At 51.7% G+C, this 15,456-nt stretch overlaps 5 protein-coding genes across 5 annotated transcripts; 1 reads left to right on the top strand and 4 right to left on the bottom strand.

The window, feature by feature from the left end:
- Positions 1 to 206: 206 nt before the first annotated feature.
- On the bottom strand, positions 207 to 862 carry BDZ83DRAFT_607159 (uncharacterized protein). Its single transcript, XM_060507411.1, has one exon. The coding sequence runs from the start codon at positions 824 to 826 to the stop codon at positions 638 to 640; it is 189 nt and encodes a 62-aa protein (XP_060369269.1). The 5' UTR covers positions 827 to 862; the 3' UTR covers positions 207 to 637.
- Positions 863 to 1,382: 520 nt separating this feature from the next.
- Positions 1,383 to 4,034, bottom strand: BDZ83DRAFT_738398 (uncharacterized protein). Its single transcript, XM_060513023.1, has 2 exons — positions 3,359 to 4,034; positions 1,383 to 3,304 (listed from the first exon to the last, which is right to left on the bottom strand). Exons 1-2 carry the CDS (start codon positions 3,594 to 3,596, stop codon positions 1,518 to 1,520), a joined length of 2,025 nt encoding a protein of 674 aa, XP_060369268.1. The 5' UTR covers positions 3,597 to 4,034; the 3' UTR covers positions 1,383 to 1,517.
- Positions 4,035 to 4,170: 136 nt separating this feature from the next.
- BDZ83DRAFT_727575 (P-loop containing nucleoside triphosphate hydrolase protein) lies at positions 4,171 to 7,178 on the bottom strand (the record flags this gene model as incomplete). Its single annotated transcript, XM_060512787.1, has 5 exons — positions 4,171 to 4,840; positions 4,890 to 5,075; positions 5,155 to 5,652; positions 6,104 to 6,629; positions 6,698 to 7,178. 5 exons carry the CDS (start codon positions 7,176 to 7,178, stop codon positions 4,561 to 4,563), a joined length of 1,971 nt encoding a protein of 656 aa, XP_060369267.1. The 3' UTR covers positions 4,171 to 4,560.
- Positions 7,179 to 10,278: 3,100 nt separating this feature from the next.
- BDZ83DRAFT_748650 (uncharacterized protein) lies at positions 10,279 to 10,770 on the top strand (the record flags this gene model as incomplete). Its single annotated transcript, XM_060513648.1, has 1 exon — positions 10,279 to 10,770. The coding sequence occupies one exon, from the start codon at positions 10,279 to 10,281 to the stop codon at positions 10,768 to 10,770; it is 492 nt and encodes a 163-aa protein (XP_060369266.1).
- Positions 10,771 to 12,533: 1,763 nt separating this feature from the next.
- On the bottom strand, positions 12,534 to 13,746 carry BDZ83DRAFT_72615 (uncharacterized protein). Its single transcript, XM_060512753.1, has 4 exons — positions 13,462 to 13,746; positions 13,207 to 13,395; positions 12,931 to 13,152; positions 12,534 to 12,879 (listed from the first exon to the last, which is right to left on the bottom strand). Exons 1-4 carry the CDS (start codon positions 13,586 to 13,588, stop codon positions 12,650 to 12,652), a joined length of 768 nt encoding a protein of 255 aa, XP_060369265.1. The 5' UTR covers positions 13,589 to 13,746; the 3' UTR covers positions 12,534 to 12,649.
- Between the last annotated feature and the right edge of the window lie 1,710 nt (positions 13,747 to 15,456).

The raw sequence follows: 15,456 nt of genomic DNA, 5'->3' as shown, positions 1-15,456 counted from the left end.
TGAAAAGAAATAATAGAAGGTGTTTGAAAGGCTACGGATACAATGACTTATTTCCTTGATGGTCTTGGAGAGGGTTTCCACTGACTTGGTTGGGCTTTCGCCACGGTGGTGGTAGAAGATGTTGGTTGGTTGTCAGTTGCGTCTATCCGTACACTACACACTTAGTTCCCTTGTGTGTGTGGGTAGATGGACCTCAGCCGACCCGCCCCCCCCCCCCTTCCAAAATCCGTAAATCCGTATAACACCTCTTCTAGAAGGCAAGCTAGAAAAGGGGCCGAGAAGAAGGAAGGAGCCTAGACAACGTTGACTTTTCGAAAATTCTAGTTGTTGGATTGGGAAAGGGCGGTTCTCTTGGGACGAATAAGGGTCCCAGGAACAGAGTGTACATACAATCTTGGGCTAGGTTACGGGCCTCTCTGCTGACGTGCGTGCGGTTTGGGGGCCAAAGTTCGTGTCTGCACGTGTACGGGTATAGCGTTGCAGAATTATAGGAAGAGTGAGGTGTGTGTAGGTAACTGTACCAGTAGCAGTGGTAGAGACTAGAGAGTGGTAAAGTTTGGTGTGTGTAGTGAAGTCAAGGTAATCCGGTGGCGTTTTGCTTAGTTTCCCTTCTGACGGGCAGGTTGTTCGGTCGGTCCTATCCGCCGGCCGGGTGTGTGGGTGTGGTGGTGAACCCGTCAGCCCGTGTGTGTTGCGCGTCTGGCCCCGTCCGGCAGTTTGGGTTCTGGTGGATGGTTGGCTGGACACGGAGCTGGGAGACCACGGAACGTTTCTTTTCTCTCTCTCTCTCTCTCTCTCTCTCTCTCTCTCCCTTCCCTCCTCTCATGGATGGTTCCACTGGTTTGGTGGTCTATGTTATGGGACCTAATTTATGAATAGGTAGATTAGCTGACAGCATGTTGATTGGATGAGGTTCATTTAAGATGGTCTTGGGGGAAGGGAGTGGCGGGGCTGAGGAGATGGGGTGTGGCTGGTTTTTCTTGGCTGATTGGATGGTACTGTTGTTTCTTGTTAAGATGATGGCGTTTATGTGTGTGTCTGTGATATACTCGTTGAAGGCTGATGTCTTGCGTCTGAGGTTGTGGATGTTGCAGATCCCAGTTTGGACCTGTGTCACCTACCTATCCCGTCGACTTACTTTTTCGACGTCTATTGTCTCTTGAAGAGGAGTGAAGATGCTACCAACTTGGTCATGTCTTGCCGCTCGGCGTATCCGTCTTGGCTTGTTGTCCAAGTAGTATTGGCCAAAGACTCACATGAAGATGTGCTCTAGTCAGCTACAGCCTACCAGGCTAGATGGCTCACATGGAAAATACTAAGAAATGCAAAGGCACGTTCACGTCCGACTAGTCACTCCAGAGAACCGATTGGTAACATCAAATCCTAACGGCGTCTTCTATGTAGTATTCCTATTCTATACAGGGCTCCAATGCCTGTCTATCCTAACAAGTACGATCTCATATTCTTTCGTCACTAATGAGACACTTCTCTCCTTAACGGCGTCGTAGGCGTCCCGCCTAGGCACCATCCTCACGTACAGATTGCTCAAACTGGATCACGCTGCCAGGAGGCAGAGCAGGCCCGATAGTCTCGACGCGGGTCCGCTTCTGGCCAATGTACGCCGTCTTGAACGTGTCGATGCGCTGGTTGAGTCGCTGCTGCACGTCACGCACAATACCTTTCTGCACTTCAGCAAGAACCTTGGCTTGGCCATCGAGCAGGGGCAGGAGCTTATGCGTGGGGTAGAATCGGCCCTTGAGATCCGGCTCGCGGAGGACGGCGTTCTGCTTGAGCAGCACGCAGCGCCAGCGGTCGTTCGCAGCAAACTTGTTGCGGAACGCAATCTCGTCCCGCAATGGGCGCGGGAGCTTGTCGTCCGGTACTGGAATGCCGCCCACAGGTTGGTTGTCGCCGGTGATGGGCTGGTAAATATCCCCCTTAAAGAATGCGTTACCAGGTGAATCGATGGGCGCGGTGCAGATCTCACGGAGGCCGAGGAGTGCGTCCGGAAGGTTCGCTGCCGCGGGAGGTACACCTTGTTCAGCAGAAAGACGCACGCGCAGGACATCTCCAAGTTCAATCCGCTCGGCGCCCAGGAAAATACCGTGGTAGTCAATCTTCTTGCCTCCATTTGTCTCGGAAAGGCGGCTGAAGACAGAGAACGACACACCCACCTTCTGGGCAGCCATTTTGGAAGAGTCGAGCAGTGCAACCTCACGGCGGTGCGTGTCTTCCGGAGTAATTGTCTGGAAGAAGGCATCCCAGTCGACCTCGTCGTAGGCCTTGTTTTGCAGGTCCGAAATGCTGACGTTAGGCACCGAAAATGCCAGGAACGGACGCGTTGTCGCTTCCAGCGTCTGAATCGGCGACTGATTAAAATTGACGTGTGACATTGGAAGAATCTGAAGCTCGGCTTTGTTGGTATTAGGGTTGATAATGCCTGTAGCAGCCACGATGCCCAAACGCCAACCTGACGATATCTGGAACCAAACCAGTTCTCCAACGCGGAACAGAGCCGGAGCTACAATTCCGCCGTAAGGCTGAGGGTAAGGCAGGAACTGCGGTTGCTGATAGACTGGCGGTGCCGGCGCATGTACCTGAGTTTGAACCTGCTGCTGAGCCTGGGCCGGAGCTGGTGCAGGCTGATGCTGAACTTGCTGTTGCTGTTGGATCGGCTGCTGGATTGGTTGCTGTACCGGTTGCTGGACTTGAGGTTGAACGGGAACCTGTGATGGGGCCTGAGCTTGTGGATGAACAGGAGCTGCCTGGGCCGACTGAGGAGGCTGCTGCTGCTGCTGCTGCTGTACTGGAGGCTTAGACTGAACTGGGGCTTGCGCAGGGGCGGAGGCGGGCACCGCGCGTGAAGGTATCGTTGGTATCGGAACTGGAGTTTCCTTCTTCGCCATTGGGGTGGGCACTGGCACAGGTGTCTCCTTCTTCGCAATTGGAGGCGTTGACGCCGCCGCGGGAACGGGTATCGGAGACGCCGCAACGCCTGGAGGTATTTGAGGTGTAATCTTGCGCATTTTGGACGGTGGCTGAGTGATGTTCGCTGCTGGCAGAGGCCGGGGAACATCCGAGACAGTCAAATCCTCCATATTTGGCATTTCGCGAACGTTGCAGTGAATACAACGGCAGTCAGTTCGGTCCAACGAGCCGGACAGGAGCCATAGGACATGAAGACCAAATTCCTGTGGGCTCTTGTAAAGCTTCGACTTTACTGGATGCCCCGAGACCCAAAGATGCTTGGACTTTTCGTACAGCCAGTAGCCCCGTGGAAAATGTAAGAGCCAGGGGAGACCCTCTATGGAGGGTGTCAGTGAGCGTACTACTTCTCATTTGCGTACGGCGAGCTTACCTGTCGGAGAGAGTTCTTGCTTCAACAAGATTCCCAGCTTTATGCGCCACTCTTGAAATCTTGCGTCGTCTTTGTCTAACCGCACCATTTGAGGCTTCGCTCTCGGTACCTTCTCCAGTGCTGTCTTCTTCGCGTTCTTCGCAGCCGTATCGGCAGGGGTTGGCCAGTACCCCGCTCCATTGTCCTGGCCGTCGCTTCGACACACGTTTACAACCGAGTACTCTACTAAGTCCGACATCCTGGGCTGATGTAGGGCTGCTCAGAAGTCGACGGCAGTGAGGTTCGCGCCAGGGCCGACTGAGAGCTCCGATGAGATGAACGGCCGCCTCAGACAGTCCCTAGGTCTCCAGAGGCAGCTTGCCAGTGATTCCGTGAGTCAAATTGATGAGGACTCAACAGCTAAGATGACCGCGGGATAAGCTGGATGTGCTAGCACATACTGCGCTTTCGTTGATGAAGTCCGTCGCAAGCTATGAAGTGGATCTGGTCTCGTGGTAGGTTCACTTCGTTCGATATTGCTGAGGACAGTAGGCACCTGCCCGAATTAGCCTGTCGATCCAATTCGAATCCTGTATGGTAACAGGAAATATTCGGAGATAGCAAAGTACAAGCAAAGTGCAATTATCCGCTGTCTGTCGCAAGTATTTGTTTGTCGTGAAGTTGAGCTCTTCGAAGTTGAAAGAGGTTGAATGTTCAGGGAGCTCAGATGTGGACGTGCACGCTAATTATCTTAGTCAGCAGACCCTCACCATGCAGAAGGTACCGCGACGGGTCCCTCGCCTAATCTAACCTCCCTTCTTCGGAAAAGGACACGGTCATGGGGGACTCCATTCACCATAGACCGCTCAACTCCTATTGAGCATGTATCCGTACTCCACTCATGGAAGCACGTTTTGAGGGCCTTCATCTTTTTGAAGCAAGGTTGTTATCTTCACGTAGCTCGACGATACTTTGGTTTACACCGTTTGCCGTCTTCCCCCTGACGCCTATACGGCGAACTGCGCGTCACAGGCTAGCCACTGAAGCCATGTGTGCCATCAAGTCACTGCCTTACCTTAAGGCAGCACGGAATCAAAATAACTACAATTGGACCATCAATAGGTGTTTCTTAGAAAGGGAAACATTCCGGATCGGCTCTTCGGCTCTCGGCACCAGGATTGGATCCAATATCAAATTACAGCTATGAAAGTTCCCTCTGATGTTCAGCGCCATAGCATATAGACCAGAGAGTCATAGTCTTCCTCTTGGGGATGAATCTGTGGTACTTCGTACTCTGCGTGGTCTTCCTCCGAAACACCTTTGGGCTTTTCGACACGCTTCCAGTAGAGCTCCTCGGCTTCTTTGAGCAGTCTGTCCGCTTCCAGTTCACGACCAGATATCTGATAGAGAGCCTCCGAAAGCTTGTACAGACAGCGAGCATGCTCCCCTACCTGGATATCCTTTCGCAATGATGTAATTGCCATCGCGTCTTGGAGATATTTCCTGGGTCGTATTAACAAAGGCAACTGTATGTTTCCAGATCTAGACTTACATAGCTCGTTCCACTTCTCCTTCGAGTAGCGCGCAACATCCCATCCGGTAAATTGTAGCCGCGTAGAAGTCCGACGTTCTGGAACTGTTGCCCGTGAGCCATATGCTTTGCGCCCTTTGGAACAAGAGCTCAGCAAGCTTGAAGTCTCCTTCAAACATGGCTAGTCTAGCACGAGCGAACTGACACCTGGGCAAAACAACGAGACATTAGCCGGAGCTGTCCAAAATACTTGAGATAGAGTTCATTTCGGGGGTTCAGAACTTACGGTCCCGCCGTCCCCCAAATGACCGGCTTGGTTGTCATCATGTCCTCTAGGGATTCGTCGATGTCGGTTCTAGCTTCGTCGTACCTCTTCATGTAAGCCAAAGTTCTTCCCTGACCGTATCTTTGGTTCGGGTGCCAATGGAAGTCAACATTCTCAGACTTGGCCCATCGCTCCCAAGAAACCCTGCTGGTTTCCTGCCATTCCAGAGCGGTCTTATACTCGCCTAGGCAGGAGTAAAATGCAGATATGTTGTTCGCCATCCAGCTCAAGTTTTGGTGATCTTCTTGAGGAGCCTTCAGCTTCATGTTGCGTGCGCTCACCATCACTTCTATGGCCAGACGGTAGTGACCTCGGCGCGCCCACATCTGTGCAATATACGTGTCCGGCGAGGTTAGGTTGTACAGCTCAGGGTCCTGTTCAGGAAGAGTTGCCAAGGCCAGTTTGCCTACTTCGACAAGGTCTTCGAGCTCAGGCCAGGTTTGCTGCTCTAGTAGAAACCTAGAGGAGAAGTTAGCTAGCATGAACGGTATCTTGGATAAATGTATGCCGACCGTCCGCATTGAGCCCACATCGCGCAGGTCTTCGTGCAAGCGTAGAAACCGGGATCACGTCTCCTTTCCAACCTGAAACAATTCTTGAGTTGCAATACGTGCTGAACCCACAGCTGGCATTGCTCCCACATATTGTACATCGTTGCCGTTTTGCCGTCGGGCCTCTTGGGGAACACGTTTTCCATCAGATGCGATGCCTCTATGAACGACCTTTGCCGGTCTTTTGACGTCATATAACGTAGGAAATGAGTCTGGATGAGCCGATGGATGGAGTAAGTTCGGGTCTGCCTATCTCTTTTTACGAGTGCTAGAGTCAATAGCTCTTCCATTGCCTCCTCAAATCTGCCAGGCACCTGATTAGCGACCACAATGCTTGCATTCCATAAGGGCGTTGTCACCTGTCCACATCAAGGAACCAGAGTAAGCTATCAGGAAGGTCCTCGGCTTCCTTCAACTCAAAGAGTGAATGAGGAATGCTGTCAGGGGCGCAGTAGCTGAATGCAGCTAGCAAAGCAGCGCTGTCAGGCTTCAGATTCTCGAATGAAACCTTCCACACCGCCTCTAAGCCGTCCTTGAAGTTTAAATTGCTTCCGTAATTGTCGAGGAGTTGTGAAATGGACCATGACCGACGTTGAATGAGTCCGCTCATGTTTGAGATTGCCAGCGCATGACCACTGAGTCTTTCGGACAGACTATATGCAGACTTCGCTTCGTTCGCTAGAAGATCTGCACTAATATGCCCGGATAGGAGGTGCAAGAGAAACTTGGTGCCATTCTCTGTATTCCATGAGGGGACTTCGAGGCCTCCACTGGCTGGGTCGAAAGCTAGCGAGTGATTTCGTGTTGTGATCAAAGCTAAGCCGTGGCTACCTGGCAAGGGCCAGTTGGCCCGCAGAAGATCAAAACTCTCCACGTTGTCGTACACTATGAGCCATTTGCATTCTATTCACGTCAGTCAACCCCCATGACCTTAAGTTGCTTTGATGACCGACCCGTCTGCGAAAGCCAGTCCCTCACAATTAGTCGATTTTCATCATGCAACGTTCGTTGGGCTCCAGGGAGATCTAGTTTCAGGGCAATATCGGTAAAGCTCTGCTGAAACGAGATTATGTTCTCAGCGTGGACCCAGAATATCGCAGTGAGCCCTTTCTCTGCCTTCTTTTTTTCGATGTACTTCAAAGCGACATGACTCTTGCCGACGCCGCCCATGCCATAGAGCGCAATTGATCGCAGGCCATCGATTCTCTGCCCCCCGAGTTGGCGGTCCATCTCCTCAATGACTTCGTCACGGTTGAAGAACCGATTCGTACTGGCAGTGGGTAGGACATAGCAAGGCAATTTGGCCTTATCAGTGAAGGAGCGAGGGGAAAGAGCTAGAAACGACAACATCGTGGCCTGCCTCTGGGCAATTTCTGCCATCTTTTCAATCTCTTTCAACCACTCATCGATATCGGCCTGGACACTGTCGTACATGATCGTCAACTTAGTCCACGATGCATGCGCGTGACCTGGAAGGTATTATTCAGCGGAACACTCAGATGTGCGTACTCTTAGATCCTACCGTGTGGAGATGAGAGGCTGGCAATGTCTCCAGAATCCCGCAGAAACCTGATGGCATCTGATAGAAACCTTGTCATCGAAACGAATATCTCGAAGCACGCCTCCTTCTCAACCTTCGATGGAGTAGAACTCTGATCCGCATGGAATTGGAAGGTCTGACAGGCTCGACTCAGCTTCTTGAGCATCTGAGTGATGCGCCGCATGGCTTCTTCGTCGGGTAGAGCAATCTACGTTGTCATTAGTCCGCTAGTGGCTTCGACGGCCTGAGGATATGTTGGCTTGCCGTCAGGATTAGCCCAACTAGGCCCCAGAAAATCTTTGGGTCAAGCTCAGGACCGATTTTGGTGGAAAAGTAATCACTGAAGCTTCTCAGGTATACAAGTCGTGGCTCGAGCATGCCAAGATCTGGATGAGTGTCATCCAGCCCCTCAAGAAAGTCCTCTTTGATATCGTCATAATTCCTGAAAATCTTGATTGTCCGACGATCGTTTGGTTCCATGCGCTCGGTTCCTGATTTCGAGGTAGATGACCATTGCCGGGCAAAGTGTGCTTCCCTAGAATGTAGTCAGAGTCTAAAACATCGACAGATACCGTATAGAAACTAACATACATCTCTGATTGCTCCATGTTGAATGATGGCTCCGTAGCTTCTCAATGAGTTTTAGGTTACTTCCCCAGGAATGGGGCTAACAAATGGAAACAAGGGACAAAAAGCTCTCGCTCATGTGTGGGTTACAGTTCTACATATGCTCCTTTACAATTTCTCGAATGCGGCGCATCCACGTCGACATGCAAAGGCCCGGCAAGAATTTGATTTGTGATACACTACAGACCTCTATTTATCTCATGTAACCATGTATCCTCAGTCAACGGCTGCAAAACCTAGCTAGCCACTTGCACCAGTATGTTGGAACCCATAGTCAAGCTCCTTACACCCTACAGCTCTGTGCCCAACGAGTCTCCAAATGCTCTCGGTGCGTCAGTGTGTTCTCCATATAACCAAGAAAAAAACGAAAAAGCCTCTGAGCCCAGAATTCTATTGTCAATACGCCTGAGATGAAGCCTTGATGTTGTAGGTACGAACGGACAGGTGCGACTTTGGTCGCTGCCGAAGAAAGAGTGCGGGGCTTACGTCCTGCGGATGCAGGCTGTCGTGCATTGCCAAGGTTGGCGCCAAATGACATTCCTCTTTCAGCCAAGGGAGATTTTGATAGGATAGCTTGATCTCGTCTACAACAGCTCATGCTACTTCAGTTGTAGGGTGGTGTAGAGCTCGTTGCCCGGTGTGAGCGCTCTCGCACAGCCTGCTTCTGATGTGCTGTATCGGAGCAACCTTGCGAGGATAAAGTCTGACGCATATTGAGCATTGGTATACAGTCGATCAAACATATCATAGTTTTCATTGTCTCATGACCACATTATGTACGCTCATTTGTAGGATTGAGCGCCACAGTTGTTGCCTCGATGACTGAATGATGAGCGAGTGCCCAAGATGCCTTGGGAATTCTTGGCACTGAGGTCGATGAAAATTGATTGGAATACTTAAGATTCTGTGACACCCTGAGTTCATACTTCATAAGCCTCAGAGGCAAGGAAGTTTCATATGCTCGTTGCTGTCTGCTGCTCTCTATCCAGCTGCGGCTGCCTGTGTCGCGTGGACGGCTGAGATCGCCCGGCTACCCGAGTAAAGTAAGCGCCCACTTCTTGGCACATGTAATCCAGTTCTCGGGGCAGAATCAACGCTTAGATTATGTTGGAATTGGTCGAATAACTGGCTTGTTTCCCTCGTCTCCAGACTTCTCGGTCTTAGCCGGTCAGAAGGAAGTGGTATATAATCATAGGTATGGAGTGACGTCTTAAATCACGTCTTCGGGCCATGGTACCTGAATTATACATCACTTTAAACCAAAGATGCAATAATCGACAAGGCTAGAAGTCCTCTGCAGCGCGTGACGCAATTTTCCAGTTGTATCACAGGTGGACACCGCGGCAAGGAACAAGATGTATGCATTAGCCTTGGACTTTGTTTGGTGCGCGAGTAACTGATAACAAATAGGAAGAAGCTGGGGAAGAAATCTTTTCTCCGGAGGATACTACCAAACACTGGACCGAAAACAGAAGTCGACTTGGAGACACAGGTCCAAGATCCCAACGGACCGGAAGCATCGCCCTCGTCAACATTTCGTTCCCAAACCTTACAGGCCATCTTTGGCCTTTCAGGGGAAGAAATTAAGAGGTTTCCCAGTATTCAGGCTTACTGCGATCACATCGAGTCCCAAGTCATACCCCTTACGAACTCCGGATTCTCGCCCATATGGCCGTCTTTATCCAATTCAACTGCAGGCACAATAACAGACTGTTGGAAGTTTCTGCATGCAGTAGCTTATAACTTCAAGTCAGCAGAGAAGGACGCCAGCATTGAGGATCTAAAAAACCATGTGTTATCTTCAGGAGAGAATGTGAGAGAGTCTTCGGACCCTCTCCTTCTGGCGGCCGTCTTCGCTGCCGTATGCTTGTTGACCATGACTCTTCAGCCGTCGTTGGATTTCGAACTTTTTGGGGGCCAGATCTGCCTCGCTTGTAGATTTCCAAGCCTTACTGACGAGTCGAGTCCGCATGGTCAAATCGCCAGGCAGAACTTGAGGGAGGCAAAGCGGCCGATCAAACGAGTTTTTGAGTTATTCGAACACAGCGCGTGGGATGATCAACCGACAAACATAGATCATTCGACAGGGGAACATGATAGTCTATACGAAGGGAGTCTGAATCTTGAGGTTCTGTTATTCGGACGTATTAGAATCCAGTGGGTGGACACGCTGAGTGAACATCTCAAGTTCGACCTGGTCAGCCGGCGTCTTTCAATTTTCCGCCTCCCGACATTCTGCGTCTTGTCTGCACTGCGAAAGGAGGGGAAAGAGACAACTCCCCTACTCGACAGGTAAGTAATCCTTGATGGATTCAAGTATCTAATTGCCTTTCTGATAAGGTGATGTACAGCATCAATGAAGGCTTCATGCCGACTGCTCCAGAAAATCGATACCAAAACTACGTCACCTTGGAACAAGAAATCCTGGTCTCCTACCGCATCCTCTTCGGACAGAGCGCTCGCTCGAGGAAGCTCATCAGGTCGGATCTCCAAAAGCTCGAGAAGAGCGGCCAACCGTTCGACAACCTGCTCTATACCCTCTGCGGTCCCAAGAAGGAGGTCGACAAACTGCCGCGCAGGATCTGGCCGGTGGGATGTAGGGACTTTGAGCAGGAGAAGCTCCTGGAGAGCGACGTCTACAGCGCCCAGAGCGACTTCCCGCGGCTGGGCTATCGCCTGATCAACCTCCAGAGATTCAGCTTGCGCCAAAAGCCTCGCCGGTTGACGGACCTGTGGAGGGACCGCAGGAATCCGCTGCAGTGGTATACGTTTTGGGCGGTCCTGTGGGTTGGGGGAGCTGGGATTATATTGGCCATCATACAAACGGTCCTTGCGGGGGTTCAAGTTGCCAGGTCATGAAGGGCTGCATGTCACGATCCTTGGGCTAGGAAAGTGATTGCGCCCTTGATATTACTCGATGGAAGTTTTTCAGGCAACGATGGGGAGGATGAATTAAACGAGAAGAATTTCCTGATCTGGACTATGTTGCTCAGCCTGGGAAACAAATCTTCGCAAGGAGCTTGGAAATCAGGATGACTTATGGGCAAAGTTTTGAAAAGCCTCGTGTGGCTTTATCGACCATTGGGTGTTCACTGGTCAGATGACTTCGAAACTCGGACCATCAAAATCAGAATTGGAGTCAGACATCCCTCCATTCCTCGGCACTTCTCAGACTTCAAACCACCGCGATAATGTGAATGTCTCTCGTAGTAGGTAGGCACTGCCGACTCAAGGGAGTCTAATGAAGCTTATTCTGACTCGCGCTGGCCACCCCCTTTGCCTAACAGCCACTTGGGTACAGCACCCAGAGATCTGGGTCAAGGACCGTGACGCCCACCACCACGTTTATTCCTACAAGATTTGCGGGCAATTTCTGAAAGCTACGTATGTAACCAACACGCGTGCACACACACACACACACACACACACACACACACACACACACACATGCCTATATTGACAGAATGTGGAAGGCGGCGGCGGGAGGATGAAATGATGAGACTCTTGACTCGTGAGTAAATCGACTGTTCTGGCCCATGAGCTGGCTGGCTCTGAACAATATCACCAAAGTCGCCTCAACATACACGGTACGGAAGGGGGTTCTATTGACTGATTTGTTTCCTATGGCACGGCTTGGCTGCTAGATTGTAGTGAATGAATCCCCTAAAAAGTACGTGTCGTGATGGCCCTTTGAATCTCCGTGTCATGTAAGACACTGGGAAATTCGTCATATCCCTGTGTAACCGTGGCAAGGGGGGCTGTATCGAATCCGGCGTCTTGCTTGAGCAAGAACAGCTGAAGATGTGACCCTGATCGTCAATGATGTCTCTGGCGCTCTCTCACCCCAGATCTAGATAGACACCCCCAGATCTTGATGATTCAGAACGCGGAGGTTCAAGCCCCGCACCACTGGTCAGTCATCCGGGTTACTATGTCGGCTCGTGAGGAGGGGTTGGCGTGGAGGACACCCCTCCTCCCAACTTGACCCAGTCATCAGCACGCATGGTCTACAGGCAGATCTTTCGCAGTAAGTCGAATCATTACGGGCCTTCGACCCTAAGTGGTATCATTTCGATCATAACTCGTAAAACTATTGCTTCGGGTACAAATACACATTTACAGGTTTCGCAGGCCCCTCGGACGTATCCGACGCATCAGAACCAACGAGCGGCCACTCGTCGTCCTCGGCGACCTTTCTCGACCCGTCCATATTCAACTCTCTCAGCTGAATGCCGTTCCCGTCGGCCGTGGGCGTGTACAAGCCGGCGTCGTCCGCGACGTACGGCGTCAAGGAGATCCGCGGCGGATACGTCAGGCTCCTGCCCCTTCCCCCCATCCTCGAAGAAGAAAACGCTTGCGACATTCGGGTGCGGGTGTTGCGTCGCTGTTGATTGCTGCTCATCCTCCTGCTATTCCTCTCGCGGAGCCGCCTCGGAACGAGCCGTGCCACCAGGTAATCTCGAAACGTCTTGGTCGTGCCAAAAACGACAAACGTCAGCAGGCTAGCGGACACGCCGGGCAGAAAAAGTATGAGGTCCAGATGCAGTCGTTCCGTGCTGAGGTCCGGGCTCTCGCTCAACGAGTCGCGAGAATTTTGTTTCGCGGATGAAACTTGAAACATAATGGTCACCACCTGAAAGATGCTTTTCGAAGAAGAACGAAAAACCACCCGGTTAGCTTCGTTGGCCCATACTACAGACTTTGAGGCTTGGGGGAAAGTCCCCATTTGAGGCTGTACTCACGCTAACGCAACGAAGGCTATGCTGAATCGCACAACAAGCCATCGATCATAGATACTTCGGCGGCGTGTTTCGCTTCCGCTGTCGAAGACGAGCGTGTCGCTGCTTTTCGTGCTGTTGGAGCGTTGACCATATCGAACGTTCCAAGAAAGAAGGTTTCGGCGGGTGTGGATGTATTTGACCAATATGACAATGAGGAGAACTCCGCTGCCACTCAGACAGAAACCCACTAGGAAAGGGGTTAGATGAAGTGAATGTACAACGGGGCATGGGAACTTACTGATACCATCAGCCAACACTAGAAAGGGCACTGTCTGCTTCTGAACAGCCTCGAGTCGTAGGATCCCCATCAAAATTGCGGGTAGCAAGATAGCAATAGCTTTTGCGACGTAATTGACTCGTTTGCGTGTGGATCTTACAGGTTCCAATTGGAAGATCGATTGCGTGAGAGCGACAGCCCAAAAGAAAGTCAGGGCTGCCTCAACATTGTAGCTGTAAAATTCTGCGCGAGATTGTCAGAGAAAGACTTGGAATGCGTTGACGGGTTGGGTCTTACGGATATAGAAAAGCACTAGGTCCAAGCCAGTTGACTGGCCGGCGATGGCAAGCTCAGGATTGCCGACGTTGGCGTTTGAATGCTTGAATTGTGCAAGCTTGATGTCTCTCCATCGTACAATTGTGTGAATCTGCTGGGCTACAGAAGCAGCCGTCGACAAACCAGTGAAGTATGATACTAGGGCGACATCTGTTCACAAGAACGCACGTAAGTATTCTGAATCACCTCCTGAATCCAAAAACCATAGCTACTCACAGCTAAGACCTTCACGATGGGCATACACCAGCCATGCCATGAGAACACTGCATGCTAGGCAGAACAAGGAGTAAGAGAGTACTCCTATAGCTGTGCCCAGCTCTTCTTGAGGCAGCTGAATGGCCATATCACCCCTTTGGATGTTGACCCAGCAGGCCAGACATGAATACGGAGCTGTTGACCGCAGGCAGGGAACAAGGTGACGGGGGACGAGGAGAAAGAAGAAATTAAGAACTGGGGAGCAAGCAACGGCATGGCCATGTTTATCATGCGGCCCTGAGATCGATCCGCCCCCTGCGATCGACGCAAGGTTGTCTCCCCGGACCCGACTGAAGAGTAATGGAAAGGGAACCCAAGATCGGTCGGTTTGGACAGAGGCGCCGACGAACCTTGTTCGGTGCTCGCAACAATATGAGGTGTGCTACGCAGGCGCAGGCGGTAAAATGACGAGATGGGACTTCCCAGCATTCCAGAGACAGGGCAAGGGAGTTTGGGCCGACTTGAGAACCGCAAGCCCCCCCCTACAGCGTATAGCCGGCAGACTAGAGATGTCTTGGCTGGGGATCCTACGAGGGGGTGGTGGCGGGGCCGCTCGGGATGGCAATGAAGAGTTTTACCTTGTTGTAGGGTGGATAATAAAGGTTGAAACACGATAGTGTACGAAGACGATCTCCAGAACAATATTACACCCAGGCATTGCCAGGTCGAAATGGCTTCGGAGGCTGTCCATCTGGATATGTCATGGCGAGACAGATTGACATTGTGACGGCATTCTAGCTGGCTTCTGGGTGCGATTCTGGCGGCATCTGCCGACCACAGACTCGGTGGCTGCTTGACCCGAGATGAAAACGTTGGACGCCACGCTCCGTCTAATAGAAGACATCACTAGTTTGCGTGGGTTAGGCCGAAGCAGCAGTGCGCAAGCGTCGTCGCAACTGCTGCGGAATACAAGTCCATAGGCCGACCAAGTGTCAAACTAAAGGCTGCTAGAGGGTAAGTGGCATGGCAACGTACGAGTTCGACCGAACTCTCCGCCTCCCACGTTGAGACCAACCACGATTGTCGCTGGGGTTTGAGGCAACGATGGCTCGAAACATGTCTGGTAAGTGGAGGCGCGTCCTCGAGGCAAGATTCGTTGCCAACTGAGGGTGTGTGGACGGACGGACGTTGCGGAGGGGTCTCCCGGACCAGCCTCAACCCGGCAGAGGCGACCGGGCCGATGGGAGGCAACACACTGCATATGGCAACCTCGAATAATGCGATGTCATTGGGATTGATTGAAGGCTGCGCTGTTGGCGACAACACATTCGAGTCAGTCGGTGGCTGAGAATACATTTTCCATCTTCTGGAAGACGATTCCCCCTTAACGAAAGGTCCGAACATGTCAGAGTTTCGACCAGTTCGATACGATGCTCATCATATCATCTCATTGTTGAGCTGAGTTCGATGGCAGGGGAGCATGCCGCCTACCGAGTGCTCGGTGCTTGGGCTCAAAAAGGGACAGGGTGAATCCATGAAGTTGATTGGGGCTAGTGGTTTTGTATTAACCTTGGTCCTCCTGAGTCAGAAATGGACACGAAATAGGCCTTACACCACTGCCCAATCTAGCCCGAGCGACGGACGTGGCTTCGGGTGTTGGACCCAAGAAGGCAAGCAGCGAAATCCTAGTGCTAGACCAAAAAGCAGGTTTAGTCGCGGAGGCGCAGATTGTTGAGATGAAAGGCCGACGGCGTGTGGTGTCAATCCTGCCATTCCTGCTAGATGGAAGGTTGCTGAACGTCTGCCGCGCGATGCAATCTTGGATCTAAGGCATATCGAGTCTGCGTAACGGTCGGACCACTCCCACGTGCTGATGAGTGAGCCGGCTCCAATAAAGAGCGAGTACGAGGTCGTCGAGATTGTATTAAAGCTGAACCTTGGAGGGAGCCCGGCGGGTGTGAGTATGATCGGCAGTCACAGCAAAGTGCCGTGTCGTCGGCATGTGGCGTCTTCGTC

The sequence above is a fragment of the Colletotrichum acutatum genome (assembly GCF_030867785.1).
Source record: "Colletotrichum acutatum strain CBS 112980 chromosome Unknown BDZ83scaffold_13, whole genome shotgun sequence".
NCBI classification, from domain to species: domain Eukaryota; kingdom Fungi; phylum Ascomycota; class Sordariomycetes; order Glomerellales; family Glomerellaceae; genus Colletotrichum; species Colletotrichum acutatum.
The sequence above is the reverse complement of the archived record's forward strand: the minus strand, read 5'-3'. Positions and strand labels throughout refer to the sequence as shown.

What these genes read in the sequence shown, in the direction of transcription:
- BDZ83DRAFT_738398 (XM_060513023.1), bottom strand. Translation starts at nt 3,596, where the DNA reads ATGTCGGACTTAGTAGAGTACTCGGTTGTAAACGTGTGTCGAAGCGAC. An exon ending in GCAAGAACTCTCTCCGACAG is followed by an intron (nt 3,305 to 3,358) that starts GTAAGCTCGCCG and finishes CACCCTCCATAG; the next exon opens with AGGGTCTCCCCTGGCTCTTA.
- BDZ83DRAFT_607159 (XM_060507411.1), bottom strand. Translation starts at nt 826, where the DNA reads ATGAGAGGAGGGAAGGGAGAGAGAGAGAGAGAGAGAGAGAGAGAGAGA.
- BDZ83DRAFT_72615 (XM_060512753.1), bottom strand. Translation starts at nt 13,588, where the DNA reads ATGGCCATTCAGCTGCCTCAAGAAGAGCTGGGCACAGCTATAGGAGTA. An exon ending in CCATCGTGAAGGTCTTAGCT is followed by an intron (nt 13,396 to 13,461) that starts GTGAGTAGCTAT and finishes TCTTGTGAACAG; the next exon opens with ATGTCGCCCTAGTATCATAC. An exon ending in AGTGTTGGCTGATGGTATCA is followed by an intron (nt 12,880 to 12,930) that starts GTAAGTTCCCAT and finishes CCCCTTTCCTAG; the next exon opens with TGGGTTTCTGTCTGAGTGGC.